The following is a 25334-nucleotide window of genomic DNA, read 5'->3' as shown; positions in this document are numbered from 1 at the left end:
ATACCTTTGATTATGAGATTTCTGGGTATTTATATGGAGACATATATTCTCATGAACTTAAGCCACTTAACATGGACCGACTTGGGCCTAACTGCGTAGATCATATCAGTTTGGGACTTAGCAAATTTGAACTTGTATAATTAGTGGATTTGGATTTGATTTATGTGCCCTATGAACTTGTTGGTATGGTCTTTGGGCATGGGTCCATCACAACTCAATATTGAATAAATAAAAAAAAAAAAAAAAAAAAAAAAAAAAACGAAAAATTATGCATGACTTATTGAAAATATTACTATAAGATTACTTTTCGCACTAACTCTCTAATATTTCTACTTGTTTTATCTCAATTGGTTGAGAGTAAGAGCATCTCCAACAACATGACGTATGTCTATAATTTACATCTTTTACATATTTTAAACCAAAAGTTACAACTCCAACAACAAAATGGGAAAAGGCAAATTTTTTTACATTTTAACTTTGCATATCTAAATTTGAGAAACCAAAACCACAATCTGACAAATTGTGTAAGAATAAACAATAATAAAAATTCCATCAGTGCTATTTTTTATACATTAAATATAATAATTATTTTGCTATTATTCACATATATGTTTCCATGTATGATTTTTATTTATAAAATAAAGAGTGTTTCGTTTTTTTTTTTAATATATGTATATATAACATTAAAGGGTAAATTACAAACACCCCCCTGAGGTATGGTCAAATTACAAAAATCCCCCTCTTGTTTGGATAATTACATCTACCCCCCTCAACTATGTTTTTTTCTTAGACCTCCACCTCTATGGTGCCAAATTCAACATAGTCATCTAGATTCCGTGAAATGTGATCTAGTTTGTATGCTTTTTGTGTAAAAAATACAGTTTCCGATGCACCACAAACTGATATATACAAGCTAAAAATCACATATTATGATCATCTTGCTTCATAATGTAGAGTTTGAATGGGATAAAACGGGTACAAAAGTGATAATATTCCATATAATCTCGAAGATTCCACTAAATTTGATGAGTTGAGGGGGGTGGTTGTAATTATTCAAACAAGAGGAGTGTTTATGTAATTTGACCATACCTCAGGGAGGTGTTTGTAATTTACCCAACATTAAATTATCCTTTGCAATATATTTTAATTCCAAACAAGTTTCTGAGTAAAAACCTAAAATAAAATATATGTATGTATTTGAAATTAAAATTATAATTGTTAAAATTAATTCAAAACTATTTTTTTTGTAAAATAATAAAATATGATAATTGTGTAAAATATAAATAATGTTGTTGGAGTGTGATGTTAAAAGTGGTGTTGCATAACACTGTTCGTCTCTTAAATTATAGATATAGACAACCGATTTTTAAACAACTATTGAAGATGGCCTAATAATGACGTAATTGAATAAAAATGCAACTAATAACGCATCACTAAATATCTGAAACAACCAACTAGCGATTTATCCTACTCTATATATTTTATTACAAAAATCGATTATATAATTTTATATTATTACGCTACAACATGTTAAAGTTAAATAAAATAAATATAAATCATATAATAATAATGTAAACTGAGAAAATATTTTAGCTTATATGATTTTATTTAGGGATAATAGCACTTAACTCCCTGTTATTACAAACTTTTGCAGATGACTACCTTATGTTTTATATATTAGCACATAACACCCTCGTGGTTGATGGAGGTGACTTTCGTTAGTTTTTCCGTCAAATTCAACGGTCAGTGTAATTTTTTGTAGATAATCCTATTGTGATTTAATTTTTTCTTTCATTTTTGCATATGAAGCCTTGAAATTTGACAAATGGGTTAAAGTTTGATGGAAAAATTAACGGAAGCCAGCCCATCAACCACAAGGGGGTTATGTGCTGATATAAAAAGTATAAGGGGTTCATCTGCAAAAGCTCATAACCACAGGGGGTTAAGTGCTATTTACTCTTTTATTTAATATGTTAAAGCATTCTCCTTTTTTTTCCAAATCTTCAATAGAGGGACACGCAAAAATTAGGCGCGATGTGGCGGGAAAGAATCACCCCCAATTCGCGTTTATAAATACGTCATCTCATTCAATTCATCTATCTCCAATTCGTTCATTCATTTTCCGCTCGCATCAATTAAAAAATCTACATCTCTCTCAGGGTTAGGGTTTTACCAAAAAAAAAAAAATGGGGAAGAGACGCAAATCTAGGGTTTCGGAGGAGCACATTGAGGAAGAAGACGAAGAAATGGAAGAGGAGGAGGATCGGGAATATCTCAACGGATCTTCTTCCTCAAATGAGAAAAGCTTGTACGAGGTATAAATTACTCTTTTTTTCAGAGTTCAATTTCACATATGCGGTAGGTTCTGAGAAATTGCTTCGAGGTTTCCATTTTTCTCTATTTTGCCCTAGGTTTTGTCTGTGGAAATTTCGATATCAGAATATTCTACTGACATATGAAGATTTTTAGGAGTTTGAGTCTCAGATGATTAGTGAATTAGTTGACGCGGATTAGAACATGATGTGAACTAAATATACAGTGGAAATCACTGCTAGACATGAATACATGTTTTAATCTAATGCGACTTTTCTCGACAAGTATGTAAAACTTTGAACCTTCAAAGACACTGTACTCACATTACGAAGATTGATATCAGTATTCTAGCTGGGATTTGGGAGAAGATGTTCACCATAGGAATTAGACATATTGTAAGTATAGGCAAATTCGGAATAAAAAGGTCTTCTAAATAACCAACAATAAAAGTGTCAATTCTTTTATGGAGTCCGGCATTCTTGATATACGCATCACTGCCCTTTGAGTTTGTTCCTGAATCAGTGTCCCAATGGAGTTTGTTAACAATGTTCATGCAGACTCGTTTATTTGTCATACATTTAAAAAATCCAGAGAAACACTACCAATGCATGATTAAAAACTCACAGGGGTAGTTCATGCTCACATTCTATCATTACAATGTCAACACTGATCAAATCTGAGTGATTCATAACTGTGTACGGAGTACCAAAGACAATATATGTGCTTTCTCGTGTCGAAGCTGAAATTCTCATGTGAATTTGAGATTCATTTTGTATATGGTACGATCCGCAAATAGTGACTTACTGTGCTTGTGGTTTTTAGATTCTTGGCGTAGACAAAGCTGCAACTCAGCAAGAAATAAAGAAAGCTTATCACAAGTTGGCTCTGCGCCTGCATCCAGATAAGAATCCTGATGATGAGGTAATCATGTAATTCAAGCATATTGCATTTTTGGTTCTCGTACTACAAGCATTATAGTTTTCTACAATACTTTGACCATTTATTTTCTCTATATAGGAGGCCAAGGAGAAATTTCAGCAGTTACAACAGGTTATATCAATTCTTGGTGACGAGGAGAAACGTGCAGTATATGACCAGACTGGTTGTGTTGATGATGCTGTAAGCATTATCCCTCCCTCCTGTTGCTACTGTAATTTAAACTTTTGATGTAGTGATATTTCCTGCATAAATTAGTGAGGTCTTAGGAAAGAAATGAATTTTATACATGTACTACTATGTTTTGTGTGACATTTCAAGTTTTAAAATCTATCTTCATATAGTTGAGTGATTCTGGTGAAGAAATTGGATACGAGTTGCTTGCCGTTTGGCTTTTGCTTACTCCTATTTGAGGACAAATTGATATTCATAAACAACATGAAAACTCCGTCCAGCATCTGTAGAGACTGTAGAGAATGAAAAACTTTTTTATTTCTAAAAGATTTGGACCATACAACTTCTGTTAGTTTGGACTGGTTAGAATTGTTATACTCGATTTTCTTTTGTGCATGCTCAGCTAAGAAAAGAGTTAATATCATTGTTTTTTAAAATGCTATAAAATGAATATTCCCAGCAACATCTCAATACTCATTTTTCTTCACCGATGAACAGGATCTAGCAGGAGATGTCATCCAGAACTTGCGGACATTTTTCCGAGCCATGTTTAAAAAGGTTATTTTACTGTATATTTGGCAGCCCTCTCTATCACTAGTAGATTTGTACTTCACTCTTCATATGAAGTACTTGGAACTCACTTGCAGGTCACGGAGGTTGATATTGAAGAGTTTGAAGCAAACTACAGAGGCTCTGATTCAGAGAAAAAAGATTTGCTCGAGCTGTATAAAAAATTGAAGGGCGATATGGGAAAGTATATCTCAATACTCAATCGTGTGTTTTGCGGCTACTATTTGCACAAACCAATTCATTATCTATTTGCATTTATTTTCAGGTTTTTCTGCTGCATGCTTTGCTCCGATCCTATGCTAGATTCACACCGCTACAAGGATATCATTGATGAGGCTATTTCTGCAGGTTAGCTCCGTTTTTGTCTTTTCTTGCTTAGTTTGTGTGCTTCCTCGCTTATCTTTGACTTTGATTGTAGGAGATTTGAAGTCAACCAAAGCGTATGAGAAATGGGCCAAGAAAGTATCGAAAACAAAACCTCCTACAAGTCCATTGAGACGCAGAAAGAAGTAAGTCATGTTTCTTTTTTCCCCAGGAATATTGACTAAATTTTCTAGTTTTGACTTTTGACTCGAGTCCCAGAATAATAAAACGGTTGTGAAATACGTCTTGCAGATCGAAGAAAAACTCGGAAGATTTGTATGCAATAATAGCTCAACGGCAAACCGAGAGGAAGGGCAAGATTGATTCGATGTTCTCTACTCTAGTTCAAAAATACGGTGGGTCTGAAGTAGCTCCAGAGCCAAGTGAAGAAGAATTCGAAGCTGCTCAAAGGAAACTTGAAAAGCGAAGAGCTTCAAAACGAAAGTAACTCCCTTTTACTTCCTACTTCGACTCTTAAAATATTTGAATTATCTGCTTTCCATCTGCATGATAAATGTAAAATTATGGATCTTCTTCGTTTACAATGTCGTTCAAGGCAATTTTGTTGAATCTAAATCATGCTGGCTGAATATTTAGAACTGTTGCGTATATTTTTCATTCTTGTTTCGTAATTTATGCCCGGATTGAAGTCAGATTATGCGATTTTTGGACACTTGGGTAGTTAGGTTCTCAATTTTTGGATGGAAGAAGTGTGACACATTTAGGTTTGCTAGTGTATTAATTGCTTGCAAAGGCACGTGTTATTGCTAATTGCAGAATCGTTGACTTACAACATGTGTAATAAACAAAAAGACCATTCACATTTGTTTGTATTAACCTAGGAATCAATTTGGTATATAATACTAATGTGTTGACAATAGAAATTTGAAATAAGATGATTGCCTCCACTTTCACATATTTCCTACCAAATGAACATCATGTTTCTACCTAACATAGGCAGATTTTAAGACACTCTTACAACTAATTTATTGGTTTAGGTCTTATTTGGTTGGTTGTTAAGATAATCTATCTCTAATTACATGATTATGTTATATTTGATATTAGTCCAATCTTATTTTGTTAAATGTTTTTTGGGCAAATTACTGTCACTCCGTGGAGGTAAGTCTAAATTACGAAAAATCCCATCATGTTTGGTTAATTACAACTTCCCTCTCAACTATGTATTGTCTTACGAAAAAACCCTTAATTCAATAAGTAAATTTGACACAGTAAGGGTGGATGTGTAAGACAATATATAGTTAAAGGGTGTGGTCATAATGTAGTTGTATTCACCCAAACATGAGACAATTTTTCGTAGTTTGTGCATATCGTAATTTGAGGGTTTTTGTTTTTTTTTTTTTATAACCAAAGGAGGCCTTTATCTATTCGATGGAATGCTCCATGCGTGTGTGTGTATATATATATATTATTTTAAAAATTCATTCATAAGCAAGATGCAAAATGCATTGCTCTATTAAAAAAAATAAAAAAAAAAGGAGTAGAGACATATTCCACCGACAGTGCATCAAAATTTAATTTAATTTAATTTAATTTTCTAGTTATGTGGACAGGACTAACATATACCACACCTTGTAACAATGGAAATGACTAGGATTTTTTTGTTTTTTTTTTCTTGTGATAAAACTGAAATGACTAGTTCAAATTCAACGAAAAAACCAACCGAGCATTTGAGGGCTTTTCCATAAATTAGTTGTGCCCCCCACTAAAACAAATTAGGACAATTTTATCAACAGTGTTAAACAAAAAAACAAACTGTTCTTATCACTCTACTCGTCACATTTTTATTTTTACCTTAAATAAATCATATGACAGCAAACAAAAATGTGCAGCATGGTCTTACTGCTCACATTATTGAATCAGTGATGAACTTTGTAGTATGGACACGGAAATGGGGAAATGGACACATGGAAACGGCATGTCAAAAAAATGAGGATACGAGAACTAGAGAGAAAACTAGAGAGAAATGTGTAAATATTAAAAGTATAAGAGTATATATATATATATATATAAAGATTTTTTTAGGTATCAACTATCATTCGACAATTGATCAATATATCATGTAATTAGTAAATAATTAGGGAATCAACAAAAGTATTTGAAAATTTGTTGTTAAAAAATGTTTCTAACTTGTCAGAAATTGCAAAATGACCCATAATATGTTCGGCAGCCCTCGAGTGTCAGACACAAACTTGCCCGATACGCAAATACGTTCGAAAGTTGAAATTTCGTGCTACATAGATGATGATGATGAGTGATGATAATCTAATTAATGTTTTTCTTTTCTTTTTTTGAATAAATAATAATATATTGGATGCAGCATAATAAACCAAAAGAAGAAAAAAAACATTTGAAGGTAAATAAATAGTAGAAAGTTGAAATTGCATTAATTGAGATGTACATAATTGGGTGGTTGAGATGTAGACTGTCAAACATACGTGCATCTAATTTTCCAATATTAATTTCGACATGAGAATTTTTGTTTGACCAATTAAAAATAATAATATGGTGTTGTCCTTTGAGAAGTCGCATTCAATTTCCACAACCCCAAAATTCTGTTTTATCGTTCAGGATAAGATTATCACTCTTCTAATATTTTCTTAATTCAAGCATTTTTTTTATATTTTGTTTTATATTATATTCGATAATTTATCGGATTATACATAATTATATATATATTTATATAATTATGTATACAAAACCTCTCTATACATTCTGGCAAGACTGGGTTTATATAGATAAACAATCTTCTGTTTGCTTTATACTCTAAAGTTGTACCTCTAATTCGCTGTTTTCAGTTGTGATTAACACAACTAAATCACCTCTCTCTCTCTCTCTTCTCTCTCTCTCTCTCTCACATACACACACGCACACTCTGTTGGTGTAATAACTTTACAACATTAATTTTGAAGGCGTCTCAGAGGAATCATAATTACTTGCAAATAAATTGAAGAAGCAAAGTTTGAAGCAGTCCTTGTGTTTGACGAATTGCCCCAACCAAGATTTGCTTTTTTTTTCTTCGTTGCTTGTGGGGGCTGCACTCTGTAGAAATTATAATCCATAGTTTCTCGCAAAATTGGAACTCGGTGAGTTCGAAAATCGATTTATTTTTTGCTTAAAGATTAAATTTTTTTTTCTTTCTGAATTAAGGCTGACCCGACCCATCTGGTGATTATTGCTTTTTAAGGGATGGCGGAGGTAGAAAATGGCGATTCTGTATCCAAAATTGAAGATTATGAAGTAATACAGCAGATTGGAAGAGGTTCTTTTGGTGCTGCATTTCTTGTGCTCCATAAATCTGAGAATAACAAGTATGGATTTTCTTTTTCGAGCTCTTTCAATGGCTGCGCGTGCATATATTATATATATACATGTCACTTTTTAGTTTTTATTTATTTAAATTTTTTGTTTGTTTATTTATTTATTTTGGTGTCTGTTTGTGTGGGGATCGATTTAATCATGGTAGATGTGTAATTACTGGGTAGTACAATTGATCTGAAAGGGGCTGAGATTTAATCTGATCAAAATCATAAACTACAGGTCCTAAATTATTTAAAAGAAACATGTATTTTACACACACACACACACACACACACACACACACACACACACACAAACACACATTTATCTATATCAGAGCCTATACAGTATAAGTATGTGGCATAACATCTTGTTCGACTCGTCGAATTTTGAAGAAGCTGAAAGCTTCTTGTCGATAAATTATCATGAAGTTTGAGTGGAGGTTAAGTAATTTTTTGAATCATCTCTTGCAGGTATGTTCTAAAGAAAATTCGTCTCTCGAAGGAGACAGAGAATTTCAAGAACAAAGAGTGCCACGAGGTTATTTTTAAATACTTGCGTTCTTGAGTGTTCCGGAATTACGTTCAATGAATAATGATTGTCCGAGAGTTAGTTCTAATGTATGCGTGTCTATGTTTGCAGATGAGTTTAATTCCAAAGCTACGCCATCCGTATATCGTTGAATATAAAGATGTTTGGGTCGACAAGGTATTATATTGTTTCGTTAATCTTGATTTTTCGTGTTTGAAAGATTTTCTAAATTTCTGAATATTTTCTGTAGGGAAACTGTATATGCATTGTGACCAACTACTGCGAAGTTGGAAATATGTAAGTACTTATACTTAGCTCAAACTTAACCATCTATGTGTAACTTATACATGAGTATCTTTACGATAAACGATGAGAAATAATATTTTTGAATATCGGCTAAATAGCAATTGTTTATATTTATTTATCTTTTTATTTTCAATTTGCAGATTCGAAATATTAAAGAAGGCAAGAAGAGCATATTTTTCAGAGGAGGTAATATATTTCGATAATCTTATACAAAATATATGCTAGGATCGGAGTCTCTCTTATACTCACACTTAGTGTTCGATATATACTTCCCCAGAAAGTATGCAAATGGCTCACTCAGTTGTTACTAGCTATCGACTATCTCCATTCGAATCGAATCCTTCACGGCAATCTCAAGGTTTGATCTTTGTTTTGTAATCGAATTTAATTTCCGTAATTTAATTTGATAATTTTCTTACATAGAATCATTTTTTTTTCTCTCCAGTTATCTAACATATTTGTCACAAAGGAAAATGACATCCGTCTCGGTAAGAAAATAACGTATTCAGTATTTTCATATATTATTTTTCAATTATTTTACACTTTGTTTATTTACAGGGGATTTTGGATTAGCAAAAATTCTCAGCGAAGAAGGCCTTGCCTCAACAGTACGATTTATTTAAAAAATAATTCCACTTTGATATTTTTTTTCCTACAAATATTGACGAATAATTTATGTGCCTCGAATTAGGTGGGGTCCCCCAACTATATGTGCCCGGAGCTTCTTGCAGAACAACCTTATTGTTATAAATCAGACATTTGGTCTCTAGGTAATATTAAATTTAAATTACAAGAATTTACAAAATTCATTTTTTCTTAAATGTTTTCGTTTCTGAAAAAATCTCGTGTTTTTCCTATTTACTAGGTTGTTGTATGTTTGAGATTGCTGCACACCAACAAGCGTTTAGAGCCCCCGTAAGTTCAACCTTTTCGCTTTATTATGCAGTTATCAGAATCCAAACATATATATCAACACACTCTCATTTTCGCAATCTACATTGCTAAAAATTATTATAATGTTAATTAAATTAGGATATGGCTGGACTTATCAACAAGATAAACCGATCTTTGATCTCGCCACTCCCTATCGTATACTCTTCCACTTTGTAAGTCTTCTCGAAATTCATTCGAAACCGAAATTATGAAATGACATTCAGTTTATAAATGACAAATTTAATCTCAGAAAACAGATTATAAAGAGCATGCTGAGGAAGAGCCCGGAGCACAGGCCAACAGTAAGTTCGTAAACTTTTCGCCATCCTTTTTTTATTACTCGCAGGGGTAAAATCGTCCTTTTAACGTCGTAAAAAAACGCACATCTTAGGCGGCAGAGCTGTTAAGACACCCACATTTACAACCGTTTCTCCTTCGATGCCACAACCTATCCACCGTGTTTCTCCCCGTGAAGTCGCCCTCCCCGAACAACTCAAGTGAAAAGACAAAAAAGCCCTCGCCTAGCAGTAGTGGCGGCAATTCAAGAAACCACAGAGAGAGAGATGTGGAGCCAAAACAGAAGAAGGAGCTGCTTCCTCTGTTTCAAGAAATTACTAAAACAGAGTATCCGAGTTTACTTGACTGTGAAGTCTCGATAGAAGAAGAGCTCGAGACCAAGAGGGTGGACCCCACAAGCTACTCTGCCAAATCATCTCTTAATAGTAATGAAGATTCACCTAAACCGAGCATCTTAACTAATCTCAAGAAGCACGTTAAAACAACCAATGGTGAAAAGGGTTCAGTGAAAATCAAAGAGGGTATTATCTCAACGGGAAGTGAGAGAGAGGCGAGGGGTAAATTGGTAAATGCAGAAGCTGCTTCCGTGATTGGTGGAGAGGAGAGTAAGGAAATTCCGGGGCAATTAAGAGCTGATGCGTTGGAGTCTTTGCTTGAAGTGTGTGCAAGATTGTTCAAACAAGACAAGCTTGATGAGTTGTCCGGTGTGCTAAAGGCGTTTGGTGACGATGCTGTTTCTTCTAGAGAAACTGCGATTTGGTTGACTAAAAGCCTAATGAATAATGCTCAAAATCTTGAGAAAAAATCGTAGTTTATTGAGGTTTTACTGTAAAGAAAAATTATTGGTGTTTTTTTTTTTTTTGGGTGGATGCATAATTTGTTTGTCAATAGATGCATTTGAGATTTTTTAGGTTTGGATTTTTTTTTTCTTTTTTCTTTTGAGGAGAACAAGTTTGATAGTTTGAAATGAAACTAGTATGTATGAAGGAACCAAGTGTGAGGATGAAATGTATTTTCATTAATTTTTCATTTATTTCATTAATTTTGGTACTTTGACCAAATTTGATTATGAAATTAAAAAAAAAATCACAGTGCCAAAAAAAAATGTAATAATTCAGTGATTATGTGGTATCAACACTAAATGTGTTTTCTTAGATGAACTATTAAATATTAAAATCATCACAAATAAAAAGATATTTGAATTTGAGGTTTTACCAATTTGCCAAAATTTGAAAAAAACAGGGCAACAATAGGAAAGAAGTCCCAATCTTGACATGTACAAGTTATCCAAAGGTTTTTCCTCTCACCATTTTCTAATCCATACATTTTTCTGCTGTTTCTATATGTTATTGAGTTATAAATTGGCATCAAATTAACCGTATTTTTGTTAAAAAAACAAGAATCACACACACAATGTGGGAAACTTCCTAATTAATTTCAATTGGGTAAATTACAACCACCCCTGAGATATGGTCAAATTACGAAAAAACTCATATTATTTGGATAATTACATTTACTCCTCAATTATGAATTTTCTTACATCTCCACCCTTATGGTGTCCCAATTCAACATAATCATCTAGATTTCATGGAATGTTCTCTAGTTTGTACTCATATTGTGCAAAAATACAATTTCTGATGCACCACAATCTGATATATACAAGCCAAAAAACACATCTTATGATCATCTAGCTTCAAAATGTGGAGTTCGAATGGAATAAAACGGGTACAAAATTGAGAATATTCCATATAATCTAAAAGATTCCACTAAATTTGAAACCGCAAGGGTGGACGTGTAAGAAAGTTTATAGTTGATGGATGGTTGTAATTACCCAAAAAAGAGAGTTTTTCGTAATTTGATCGTACTTCAAGGGTGTTGTAATTTAGCCATTTCAATTTGATTGATAAACATAACATCTTTACACGTCCATCTTTGTGGATTCAAATTTAGTGGAATCTTCGAAATTGCATGGAATATTATCACTTTCGTACCCGTTTTATTTTATCCCATTCGAACTCCACATTTCGAAGCAAGATGATCATGATATGTGTTTTTTGGCTTGTATATATCAGATTGTGGTGTATCAGAAACTGTATTTTTACACAAAACGAGTCCAAACTAGAGCACATTCCACGAATTCTAGATGATTGTGTTGAATTTGACACCATAAAAGTGAAGATGTAAGAAAAAATCATAGTTGAAGGGGTAGATGTAATTATCCAAACAAGAAGAATTTTTTCGTAAATTAACTATACATCAGGAGTGGTTGTAATTTACCTTTATATTATTATTATAAAGCTGAATTTGGCTGAGACATGGCAGCTCCAGAAAAGCCGTCATTCCAAATGGCACTTCTTGTCCACTGCTAATCTATAGGTCCATGGGACACATGTCGTCCTCGTAAAATGCGGGGACTTATAGTAACGCTTTATTGTAATTATGAAATAATTCCAAATTTGTCCTATTTCTATACAACTTGGCCTAGATTAAAAAATGTCCCGAGTTATTTCGCCGGAAAAGTGAAATTGTCGAGCAAGCTTAATGATGATCACTTTCTTTGTTATTTACGAGATATAGTTCCAAATGCGCTTTTGAACAGAACGTTTGAACGGAAAAAGAAGTCGAGACAAGGATTATATTCTTTCTCCGTAAGACAATATTGGCCCGTATATGTGGTTACGTTCTTAGCCAATTGTCCTCTCAAGATACAACGACCTAAGAGGTTTGAATTTTACAGCACAACGAACAAAACGTGAGTTTTGAACTTTCTAAACACGAAGGAAGATCTGAACAAATATTTGCTTCAATTCGAAAGTGACTTTTGCCATATTCAGGGGCTCTATTTATGTCTTTTTTTTTTGAATAATTTTTTTTTACCTCAATTGCCTTCCGAGCTAATATCCCAAATCTCAATATTAATTAATTTCATATGAATTATGATACAAATTAAATCCTTTACCAAATTGGCAACTTCTGCTACCATCATACTCACAATCTACATCACATTATTCACAAAAGTATATATCTAAACAAGCTGCTATACTATACATATAATTTTTACAAAATAACTTGCACAGCTCTCTCTATGGAGCCGAAACTAAATGCGATTTTATTACACAATCACACTATAATCAAGAAGCCGAGCCTTTCGATTCTTGAACATCGAGTTGATGCTCCGCCACCAAAATACAAGAATCTTTCTCTAAAGAAGAAGAAGAAGCTGATCCGAAGGAATCTTTTGGCGAAGAATTCAAGAAATCGGTTGTGCACTGTACATCCGGATTTATGCCGACCTGGTCTATGTCGTGAAGTGCCGGCGACAAATATTTAGCCACGGTAATAAAAAGGGCCGATCCATCGTGTAGCTCCGTCACACTCTGCAATAATATTTTTTTCAATATTTTATGAAGTACATAATTTTGTTTAAAAAAAAATTTTGTACAAAAAAAACCTGTATTTTTCCTTTCCCGAAAGTTCTATGCCCGACGAGAATTGCTCGACCGTTGTCGTGGAGTGCACCTGCGAGAATTTCGCTTGCACTTGCACTCCCTTCATTCACCTTTTTTCGAGAAGGAAAATAGTTACTCTCTCTCTCTCACACACACACACACACTACCTCTGTGTTGTATCGAATTGTTATTAACATTAGCAAAAACCCCTTTATAATGTATTTTTTTAGCACACAACCCCCTAAATAGAGAGTCTTTAGGGGTCAGTTTGCTAAAAAAAATCATAGGGGGCTTTTTGCTATTAAACTAATACGGGGAGTTATTTTAGCAATTAGAGAAAATATGGAGGAGCTGAATGAAATAAACCTATATATATTTATTGAAATCAAACTTACAAGGACAACTAGTGGATCGCGTGTTAAAGCATGACCATCGATCATGTCTATTGGTAACATATTCCCGTCTCTATCGATAGTGTTGACTAAAGTCTCGGTTCCGTCGAGCCAGATCTGAGCCACATCGAGTCCTGCTTTTACCAAACCGCCCTTCATGAGATAGAGATGGTGTGGAATTAGTATTTCTATATAAAAGTAAAATAAGAAAGAAAAAAAATTACGGCTCAAACAACTCGAAGAAGAGACTTACTGGATTGTTTCTAAGATCCAATATGTATGATTGAACACCTTGACTCTCCATCTCATGAACCGTATTCTCCATCTCCAATGCTGCAGTCTATACAACACAATCGAAATTACCTTTTTACCCTCGTGCGTCAATAATACGGCTAATTTCTATCGATTTTAATGAGTTGAAAAAATGCTCGAGAAAATTAAATACCTGAGAAAAAGTTGCCAATTTCACATATCCCGTCTTCGATAAATGTCCGTCTGGCAATTTGTGAGGAATTATAGCACTCGATATCGGCGAAAGCTTGATTACTTCACGAGGTATATTAACCTCTCTGATATAAGAACTCCCAAAGTCATCAACCTGGATAAATATAAATGAAGTTCAAAATTAATTAACCAGCTATCAAAATCGACATTTACGATTATACTTTGAAAAAAAATTCATCAAAAAGTATTTATTGTTTAAATGCAAATGAAGTGATCTTACACTGTGGACTTTTACTGTAACAGTTGTTCCGACATGTCCCCTCAGCTTTTGTGCAGCTGCTTCACTTGCCACTCCGTCGAGTCTTTCACCTATTGTGCACCACAAAAAAAATCATCAACCCGATTATTATAAATTTTGTCAAATATTTTTTATTAAAACTATTCATCAATAAACTATTTTTCTAGTTTATTTAGCACTTGTGTAAATTATTACCGTTTATTTCCATTAGCTCGTCTCCTTCGCGTATACCAGCACGCGCAGCTGGGCTATTCTCTATGCACGATAAAACAACCTGAAATAAAGTAAAATCGAGAATTACATGCCAATCTTGAAAAAAAAAAAAAACTTCATAACTAACCAGAAAAATAAAGCAAATTAATATTCGATATTGTAAAAAAAGTACGGAAATGCGTAAAGTCAACCCACCATGTGTCCGGTCTGCGGTTCAACGTTGATAAATAAGCCGACGCCTTGCAAATTTCCGTCACTTCCTATTCTAAAACTTTGATATTCCTGCATGTAAAAAAAATCATATATATGCAGCCCATTAATGTACGGAAAATGGATCGTAAGTAAAGTTGAACTTCATTAATTAAAATTAATTAATTAAGACACGAAAAAAAATACCTTAGGGCTGATTATGCGCGTAAAAGGATCTCCAAGAGTCGAAAGCATCCCTTTAATTTTGTTATATGCAGCATCTTCTGATCTAAGTGGAAACATTTCGACCATCGTTTGTTGTAATTTTAAGTCCCAATCTGTAAAACATAAGTCCCCTTCGGATTATTAGTTCATTGATTTGGTTCGGACACAAGGAAAAAACCGATAAACAATAAACACGAAGCTCTCATCCTAATGTTGTCAACTATTGATTCAAAGAACACAACTACATTCATTTCAATTTTCAATACTTGAAAAACTAATCAAACGAAAGAAATTCGACGAGGGGCATTTTGGTCTTTCTTACCCTGATGATTGAAAGTTGGATCTACAAAGGTTTCTCTAATCAAACCCCATGCCTCCACAAGTGTTCTTTGCACACTATTCACCTGTTTCAAAACAAAGTTAAGAAATCTGATTAAAATAATATTTATTAATATGAAATGAAACAATAAATAAATAAATATTTAAAAAAAAAAATTGGTCACCTCACGGTTGTGAGAAACAGGGAAAGCCACCGTCAGTGATTCAGCAAACGCCGGCGAATCACAGAGCAACGACACGGCGGCGGCGAAACCGAGCACACCTCGGCCGACCCTTTTAATTAAATCTTTATTTTCAGCTGTAAGGAATTGATCACCGGCTTGTGGGGAGCTGTTCTTATTACAGAAAACGAGGTTCGGACAAAGATGATTCTTGCTTCTTCTCCGGCTGTTGAAACTCGATAATCTGAAAGAAGAGAAGAGATTTGAGGTGGGTTTTGAGTGAATTTTGGAGAGCAGTGAGATATTCGACAAGGCGGAATCGAGATTTGAGCTGAGGGACTCCATTTTCAGAACACAAGAGTTAGGGTTTTCTGCTTGATTTCTAGTAAGAAATTTGAATGTTTTATTATGGAGATTGGGAGAATTGGAGGGAGAGAGGGGCCCACATGAATCTTGAGCTATGTGGTGAATAAGTTTGTTGCGTGTCTGAGGGAATCTCTTGTGGAAAAGCAACCATGGCCGCTCTTTGGAGTTTTCTGTGACCATTTTGTGAGGTTTCAGATTTTCATTTCTTCTAATTGGACACTAATTAAAAAATTTTATTTTATAATAAAATATTATTCTTTTTTTTTCTGAATTTTGAAAATTCTAAAAAAAAAAATCAGTTTTTTATTGGAATTGAAATATTACGAGTTTACTAATAAATTTTATGATAAAATTGTAATATATTTTCTTATTATAATTTCTTTTTCATTTATTTAAATAATCAGTTTTTCTATTTTTTAAATGTTATCCCGTGCATTGCACTGGAGAAATACTAGTAAATGTTACTAAAACATTGAATTTTGATTTCCGATATTTGTAATGGTTTTTTTGTTTTCTTTTTTAAACGAAATTGATATTAATTATTACTTCGGGAAAAAAAAATAAAAAAAGAAAAATAATTGAAAAATGTTTAATTTTGAAGTGAATCTAAAGGCCCACTTAATAATCTAGTATTTGAAGGACTGCATATTCAATTACGGTAAGCCCAACAGGAGATAGCACCCACTAAAATGTAGGCCCAATTGTTTAGTTCTGAAGTTGGGTGATAGTAAAATTGACACCATTATTAAATTACAACCACCTCCCTGAGGTTAAGTTTATCTACGACAGACTCCCTCCATTTTAAGAAATTACATCCAGCCCCTTGTTGTTTTTAAATTTCTCATATCCACCCCCTACAAATGGGTGTTAATGTAAGAAATCTACATATTATAGGGGATGGATGTAATGATGCAAACGTTAGAGTTTTTTTCGCAAATAGACCTTACCTCAGGGGCGGTTGTAATTTTCCCTTAATTTCTTTATCATTTCGTACTAATTAATCATCGTCAAACCCACCCAGTGTAAATAACCAGATGTAACATCTAATTTCTCGAACTTTGTACTAATTAATCATCATCATTTTGCCTTTAGTAAGAAAAGAAAAGGTATAAACATTGGTAAGTGCATTTTTTTTAATTTCAACTTTTGGAAAGCTATATATTGAACAAAAGATAGAAATAAAAAGAAAGCAAATTACCTAAATCTTAGATCACACACATTAAAAGGTATGTATGTAAGCACGTACAACTAATTATTGAGAGGTATGAATGTTAGCATTGAAAATGGTATCTGAAAGTGTCTAAGCATTCCAACTGACAAAAGGAATTATTTGCAGAAAAAATGAAATAATTTCCCATGTTAGAAGTATGGGCACGCTGCATGGGAATTTTAAGAGATTTAATTTTGCCAAAAGAAATGTGGACAACCTTTTTACGATTAGAACGTGAAGCAAATGAAATCGAGAACTGTAGCCAACCATACACGTGCAGTCTCGTATTATAATAGCTTGCAAATCATGCTACAGACGTACTCCACACAACGACTGTTGACAAAAATATTCGAATTTGAATCAGTTAATACACACACTTGCTCTAATTGCTAGACCATTTCTTGCGGGGTTGTATGATAATGCAGAATGTGCATAAGTACTCATAACTTATCTAAATGTAGCTTTCTTCTCATAATAATTGGATATCACAAAGAAAAACCTAGATTTTGTGTATCTCATTGTGTGTGTGCGTTTCTTCACTATGAAGATTTTATCTACACAAATATTCCTTTAACAAATTAAAGATATATACCATAATAGTGTGTGTGTGTGTGTGTGCCAATTAAATTGGAGAATCTCCCATACATCAAAGATAAATGGATAATTAGATGCTACATCTGATTATCTATATTGAGTGGATTTCAAACGTAAATTATAAATAATCATTTCACACACACTTATGCGCATTTGTGATTCGCGGATTATTATTTAATCATATCTAAGATTGAAATTGACTCGATATAAATAACCAGTTGTAGCATCGAATACACCCGAGGATACATAGATAGCTTTATCGATCCAAAGTGTATGCATATTTGATGGATAATGATAAGTGCAAAAGGTGATTTTTTTTGCTTCTTTTTTCTCTCGTATTTTTGTAAATAATAATTGATTAAATAGCCAATTATTTAATTTTCTCTCTTTTTCAAAAGGTGATTGATCATGAGTCAAAAAAATGGGTTTTTCGCCCTTTACCTCTTTATCTTTTCTTCTTTAAGGGCCATGCATCACCACAAATAGAAATATAAATACGAATATAAATACAAATAAAATAAAATTAAATATTGTGCATAGTATATCTAAGTCAAGTAAATATAGTAAACTAGCATTTGGACATTTGAATTTCATATTGAATTAATGAACACACTCGTGCGTGTGTGTGTGTGATCAATGATGTATCCAAAGTAAACCTATCCTACACACATACACACGTACGTATGTGTGTGTCTATTGGGTGAGCTTTAATTTATCTTGGGATTGAAAAAATGTATGGGTAGTTTCAAATATATATAATTAAAAATAATAATTTTGGAAATAAAGTGATTGGAGGGGGTGTTGTGGGGGGGGGGGGGGGGGGGGGGAACAAAGTTGTCTCCTGTGTATAAGAATATGAATACAGAGAGAGGGGATAAAACATGTACGCATAATTTCTTCTTGTTCTGATTCTTGGTCTCCCTCACCACCCCCCATGCATTACATACATATACATACATAATACATATATCATATATGTATGTGTGTGTATATATATACATACATAATCTGAACCTTGAGATTATTTTTTTAGGAGAGCAAGAGAATATATACAAAAGAATAGGACGCTTTTTAGAATATTTGATCAATATATATATATATATATATATATATATATATATATATATATATATATATATATCATGGTTTTTTATTCGCTTTTGGTATTAATATGTATGTAATTTATTATTTTAACAAACATAATTGTAATTAACAGAAGGGAAAATATAAATAAATATAATTAAAGAGGGCGATATATGATGATTATGGTTAAGTAACCCTACACAGGTCAGGGGTTTTAATTTTTATTTACACCACAGGTCCTTCTTGTCTGGACTAATTAATAAAGACCTAATTACTACTTCACACTGTACTCTGAGTGTGTGTGTGTGTGTGTGAGAGAGAGAGAGAGAGAGAGAGAGAGAGAGAGAGAGAGAGAGAGAGAGAGAGAGAGAGAGAGAGAGAGAGAGAGAGAGAGAGAGAGGACCAGTCAAATAAAGGGTGAATGAAATGTCCTTTCAAACTACAGTAGTTGGTAGTAGAGAATTGGTATTGCAAATTGTAATTATGGTATGGGCACACACAGCAGTATTTTGTTGTTGAGCTATTTAATTAACCTTCAACCTATACAAACGTTTGGCAAAAAAAAAAAATAATAATAATAAACCCGCAACTTGACTTTACTTGAGAGGGTGACCGTAATTCGCCCCGTAGTAGAAAAAAAAAAAAACGAGACTTTGCGAATTGGTGCAATAGTGTTTCCCATCCCTCCAATTCTTTCTCCCATAACTCCTCCACCAACATCCATTTAATGTCAATATAATGTCTTCAAAATTTTGTAATAATATTAATAATTCAATAATTATAATTTCAAGTTATATTCTAGCTCATGACAAATAATTAATATATATATATATAGACCTAATTACTTATAAGTAGATATGATACATATTATCTCATTCTTACATATACATATGATATATAGACTTGGCTAATGATTAGGTTTGAATTATTATTTAAAGGTGTGAATCTGATATGGTATATATATATGTTCTATATCCATGACCTATATATATATATATATATATATATATATATAAAATATCTCCCACTATCTATAGGCAAAGCAAAAGGGCATATGATATCAATATATACTCATATATATATATGCACCCCCAAAAGCTGGTGTTTGTTGCAGGATGTAAAGCCTACCTACTAATTAGATATACATACATATTTATTCTACAATTAACACCCAAATATCATATATATATATATATATATATATATATATATATATATATATATATATATATATATATATATATATATATATATATATATATATATATATATATATATATATATATATATATATATATATATATATATATATATATATATATATAAATATATAGGTCTCACTTTGATTCTTTTGGATAGGTGAAGAAGACCCTAGAACTTGGAATAACTCAAAGACAAAAACACCTGGAAAAGTTCATCCATCATCCACTTGGACTACTATATATATATATATATATATATATATATATATATATATATATATATATATATATATATATATATATATATATATATGGCCTTACTTGTTGAAGGGAAAAGAGAACAATAGCTCTCTCTCTTTAGGTTAAAATATGACAGATTTGAAGTGAAGATTTCTAAATACTTTTTTCAAAAGTGAAAATGCAATTTCAAGTTTGTTCCAAATAATCGGAAATTGGAATGAAATTTTTTCTTCCACAATCGAAAAAAATCGGAAGCATAATTCTTAATGAATATTTTCTCAAATCTCTTTGAATAAAATCTGGCGCCAACAGTTTGAATATAAGAAAATAAAACAGTATTTTAGTAAAATAAAACTACTAGATCAAGTGACAAATTAATGAACTCAATATTCAACATTTGAGCATATATATACATATGAATATATAGCTACTTTATATAATGGGGCAAATAATATAGTTCCAAAACCTAAATATAAACACTTATCAAGAGAAAAAAAAAAAAAAAAAAACTAAATATAAATAATAAATTAATTGATCAGATATCATAATAGCCAGACAGCTTTGCATATTCTTGATTTCCCGCACTTTATGTGACTATGTTTCCCATGTTCACTGTCTCTAAACTTTGGTTTGTTTGCTCTAATACCTATTTATATATACATATATATACATATATATACATAGGTGATCAAATTAATACTATATATATAATATAATGCTGTCATATCACATATAAGTGTTTTTTTAATTATGATATATTATTCTAGGACTAATCAAAACACAACCTCAAAAGGGTTTACCAAGTAACAGTTAAAAGAGGTTGAAATAAAATCATGATCATGGCCATAATAATTAAAATCAAGAAAGATTCACAAAATTAAAAGACATCATCAGTCTGCTTAAATATAAAATTAACTAATTAATTAATATATAAATATTATTGATCATTCATATCTTGTTCAACTTCTGATGCGGGTTCGTCTTCTTCTTCGAACCCCGCGTGGGCCCCACCGTACGCTCCGTGTCCATGCCCGAAGGCTTTAACGTGATCCTTTAGCGACCGCTTGTGCTTGAAGTCGGAGCCGCAAATGCAGTACCAAAGCTTACCGCAATTCTTCTCGTGCGTTCTCCAATCGCCCCGAACCGCAAACGCTTTGCTGCATTTCCGGCACATGAACGGCTTTATCCCGTGCTTTCGTTTGTAGTGCGTTTGGAGCGTTCGGAAATCTTTCAAGGGTTTCGCCCTAGGGTGGTCGATGTTGTTTCGACAGCCTGGCGAACAGCAGTAGCACGGGAGCCTTAGCATTCCTGTTGGCTGTGTTCCTCTTAGAGATTCCGGCCCCCTTCTGTATTGTGATCCATGCCCCCACATATGCATCTGAATATTCATATATATTCATATACAGTTAAACTTCTATAAATTAGTACAGTCGGGTCTAGCAAAATTCTATTAATTTAGTGAAATATTAAATTATCGAACTAATAATTTAGTAGGTTTTTACCGAATCGTAACCGAAAGAAACTATTATTTAAGCGAGGAAATTAATTTATCGAGGTTCTACTGTATATATATATGACACGAAATAATCTTATGAGTATTGATGACACATATTATAACATCATTACGGAAAATGTTGTTACTAAAGTTTTATATTACAAAACGAAACTATTAGATGCGAGAATTTGGTGACAAGTGTTGATATATCGTCGTTGATGCCATTTTTTATTCTTAGTTTTGAACTAATCGAGATTTACGAATACGAAACGAAAATGTGTGCAAGTAAGTATATATATGAAGGGAATTCATTATTTTCGACTAACGGAATCAAGAAAAAGGGCCGGGGAATCAAATCGGAAAATCTCTTGAGCCCACAGAGCAAAGAATATATGGAATAAAAATCAGAAAGGTGATTGTAATAGCCCATTGAGAAAGGAAGAAGAGTGTTGTTCAAGTTGAGTGTATACTCTTTTATATATACATATATATGCTTTTGTTTGTAACTATATATATACATATATATCAGATAATTGTTGGATAGTTGTAACATAAAAGAATATTCGTTTTGATATTGAAAATTGTTTTCTTAATGCATTTGATTATATTATTAGATTAGAGTGATGTTTAGTTTGTTCTTCACTAAGAAAAAGAAAACAGACAAAGGGATAAGATTTATGACTGGAACTCTCACTAAATTAAACTCCCATTTTTTACACACACAACTGTTGTCTATTTTGTCTTGTCATCTGTTAGTTTCATGGATTTAAAAAAAAAAAAAAAAAAAAAAAAAATCAAGAATGGAAGAAAAAAATGGTGCAATTTCCAAAGAGAAATTTTAGGTATGGGCTTTTTCAGGGTAAAGATTTTTACACACACACAAAACACACAGTGAAGTTATAAGAATTTTGATGCATAAATCTGAATTCTGCAGCAACTGTTGAAGTTTCAGTTCAGACACAGTTACCAATTTATGGAGCACAGACTTCAAAAATGGCAAAAAAAAAAATTAAATTGAATAAAAATAAATAAAAGCACAAGGAACATTGGCTGAGTTGTTCCATCACATAAATGATGTGTGAAAAAAACTATCTAAAGCCAAAAAGTCTGATCAGATCAGACTGAATAATAATCCAAAACCTCAGAACCTCATCCCATGCAATAAAAAAAAATTCAATCTTGAAAAAAAAAATATTATAATAAAAAAAATAAAGGTAAGATCTTTAGACCTCAAAAAAATAAATAATAAAAAACCCACATGCCCTTTTCTCAATTAATCCCTTCTTCCATGGAAAAATTTGTCATTTCAAAAAAAAAAAAAAAAAAAAAATAATAATTCAAGAAAATCTAGCTAGTGAGATTATATATATATATATATATATATATACCTGCATGTTGTTGTATCTGTTGAAGGTTTTGCAGCAAACCGGACAAGAAAACTGGGTCGGGCCGATGAGAATCTGGGAAGGTGTCGGAATCCAATATTGTCCTTTGTTGAGTTTTGTGATTTGGTTATTATTATTAATAAAACCTAATAGATTAGCTTCTTCTTCTTCTTCATCTTCTTCATCTTCTTTATCATCAGCTGCAGAAGAAGAAGAAGATAGTAAAGAAGCAAGATCAGCTGCGCTAGGGTTTGGTAGCCCTATACGGAGAGCAACCGTAACACCGCCGCCGCCGTAGTTGTCGTCGTCGTCGTTGTTGTTGTTGTTGTTGTTGTTGTTTTCTTTCTTGTTGGGGAAGTAATCCATCATGTCTGAACAAGAGGGTTCTTGTTCTTGTTTTGAGGGAGTTAGTCTGAGGAGAGGGAGAGCTTCTTTTAGTGGAGGTGAAGAAGGTGGGGTAGTTTGGTAATTTATGTTGATGTTGTGGTGATGACTGTACATGTGGTGGTGGTGGTAGGGTGGAGTTGGGGTGGAGAAGTGGTGGAGATAGTTGTTGGATTTGAACCATTGATGATGATGATGATGATTTGAGTGGGGATCAGTCATTTTTTGTGTGAAGAAAAAACAAAAAAGGTGGGAGTAGAAAATGGTGGGCTATTGCTCAAACTTGCCTTTGTAGAGAGAGAGAGAGAGAGAGAGAACTAGGTGTGAAGTGTGAGAGAGAGAGAGAGAGATGACTAGGTGTGAAGTGATTAAGTAACTAGAAATACTAGGAAATATAGAGATAATTTGTATATATATATATATATATATATATATATATATATATATATAATATATATGTACATATATAGTTTGAGGTTTGGATATGTGTGGAAATTGGAACAAAATATTCGAATTTCGTTGATTTCAATTCGAATATTTTTTTATTAATATTTTTCATTTCAAAATTGACACTTCAAATTGTCCTAATTTTTGAATAAAATTAGAATAAAATGATTTTAATTTCAAGACTTTTGTTTATTTTGTCACGAAAATTACACTTATAATATTATTATTTATGTATTTTATATTTTGGCAACTAAAAGAATTGAAATTCTGAATTTTCTAGATTCTGATCCGAGAATTTTCCGATTTGGAACATTTTTTTCCATTCCGATTTATGAGTAATAATTATAATAAAGCAATGTGATGATCTATTCAGGTACATATATAATATGCTTGTGTCAACTGAATGAAGCATCTGCTTCATTTGAGATATACTTTCGATTTTCAAAGAAACTTTGCATATAACTCAATTTTCAAAGTTTTGCTTTTTAATTATTACCTTGGAAACGTATACGAATTAGTGTTATGTTTGACTAATTAAGTTGACTATATTCCTTAATGTAATAACATATGGTTTAGTCAATTACTCATTTTTCGTAAATATTACCCCTTTTTCTATCTTTTATTTTTTCGGGCGCAAATCCATTAATGCATTCATATATTCAGTGGCGAGTCCAGGAATTGCGTAGATGGTGGGCTTAAATTTTTGGGGGTTTGGGGGCAGCGCCCTCGAATTTTTTTTACGATTTTTTGCTGATAAAATCAAAAAATAGGAAAAGAAGAAACGAAAAAAAAATAAAAATAAAAACAAATTTTAGAGTTTTTTTTGCATTAATTTGGATTTTGGGTGGGCTAATTAATAAAATTTATGACTTTTTTTGAGTTAATTTGGATTTTGAGTGGGCTAATTAATAAAAAATGGGGTTTCTTTTGCATTAATTGAAATTTTGGGTGGTCTAATTAATAAAATTTGGGTGGGCTAAATAGATATATAGTATAATATAGGGGGATTTTGTAAATTGAGGGTGGGCTTGAGTCCACCCTTGCCTAAGGGTGGACTCGCCCCTGCATATATTCCTTTTCGGGTAAACCCTCGACTGCATTCACATATCTCTCGTCGCTTTCTCCGATTCTTTTTAAGTGGCGTTTTATTTATTAAAAAAATTATCGTATAAGATTTTTCATTTTTTTTTTCAATTTTACCTTCATGTAAATGAAGTAAAAAGCCTAAGAATATCCCCCTAAAATTAAGGTTATTTAATAGCTTATTTTGGTGTGCATCGGCCTTAAACACGACTTTAGAAAACGGAGGGAGTACATTTCAACACGACTTTGTCTGTTAGGTATTAGGTATTCTACCAAATAAATAAATTTATCTAGAAAAAAATTCAAAAGTTAGCATGATTTTCAAAACAGACGAAGACCCCAGAAAAAACACACATCTTTTTCATTAATGCAGTCGATTCTTAATTAGCATTTA

General features: G+C 32.5%; 4 protein-coding genes across 4 annotated transcripts; 2 read left to right on the top strand and 2 right to left on the bottom strand.

Annotated features, from left to right (window-relative positions):
- The first annotated feature begins 1997 nt into the window (after positions 1–1997).
- On the top strand, positions 1998–4988 carry LOC105955201 (chaperone protein dnaJ 6). Its single transcript, XM_012978906.2, has 8 exons — positions 1998–2315; positions 3136–3234; positions 3331–3432; positions 3922–3981; positions 4071–4177; positions 4259–4341; positions 4412–4502; positions 4609–4988. The coding sequence occupies exons 1-8, from the start codon at positions 2187–2189 to the stop codon at positions 4802–4804; spliced, it is 867 nt and encodes a 288-aa protein (XP_012834360.1). The 5' UTR covers positions 1998–2186; the 3' UTR covers positions 4805–4988.
- Positions 4989–6807: 1819 nt separating this feature from the next.
- LOC105955198 (serine/threonine-protein kinase Nek6) lies at positions 6808–10770 on the top strand. The gene is made up of 14 exons (XM_012978902.2): positions 6808–7460; positions 7562–7685; positions 8148–8214; positions 8317–8382; positions 8456–8502; positions 8652–8697; positions 8789–8869; positions 8957–8999; positions 9070–9119; positions 9203–9281; positions 9377–9426; positions 9544–9617; positions 9695–9746; positions 9836–10770. The coding sequence occupies exons 2-14, from the start codon at positions 7564–7566 to the stop codon at positions 10550–10552; spliced, it is 1494 nt and encodes a 497-aa protein (XP_012834356.1). The 5' UTR covers positions 6808–7460; positions 7562–7563; the 3' UTR covers positions 10553–10770.
- A 1871-nt stretch (positions 10771–12641) lies between these two features.
- LOC105955197 (carboxyl-terminal-processing peptidase 3, chloroplastic) lies at positions 12642–16083 on the bottom strand. The gene is made up of 11 exons (XM_012978900.2): positions 15455–16083; positions 15274–15355; positions 14934–15064; positions 14733–14819; positions 14520–14598; positions 14307–14395; positions 14028–14180; positions 13836–13922; positions 13586–13735; positions 13193–13300; positions 12642–13118 (listed from the first exon to the last, which is right to left on the bottom strand). Exons 1-11 carry the CDS (start codon positions 15995–15997, stop codon positions 12873–12875), a joined length of 1755 nt encoding a protein of 584 aa, XP_012834354.2. The 5' UTR covers positions 15998–16083; the 3' UTR covers positions 12642–12872.
- Positions 16084–20966: 4883 nt separating this feature from the next.
- On the bottom strand, positions 20967–23776 carry NTT (C2H2-type zinc finger family protein). The gene is made up of 2 exons (XM_012978855.2): positions 23030–23776; positions 20967–21524 (listed from the first exon to the last, which is right to left on the bottom strand). The coding sequence occupies exons 1-2, from the start codon at positions 23630–23632 to the stop codon at positions 21084–21086; spliced, it is 1044 nt and encodes a 347-aa protein (XP_012834309.2). The 5' UTR covers positions 23633–23776; the 3' UTR covers positions 20967–21083.
- Between the last annotated feature and the right edge of the window lie 1558 nt (positions 23777–25334).

The sequence above is a fragment of the Erythranthe guttata genome, chromosome 10 (genome assembly GCF_056151865.1).
Source record: "Erythranthe guttata isolate IM_541 chromosome 10, IM_541, whole genome shotgun sequence".
Classification (NCBI taxonomy): Eukaryota; Viridiplantae; Streptophyta; class Magnoliopsida; order Lamiales; family Phrymaceae; genus Erythranthe; species Erythranthe guttata.
This window is presented reverse-complemented; position numbering and strand designations above follow the sequence as displayed.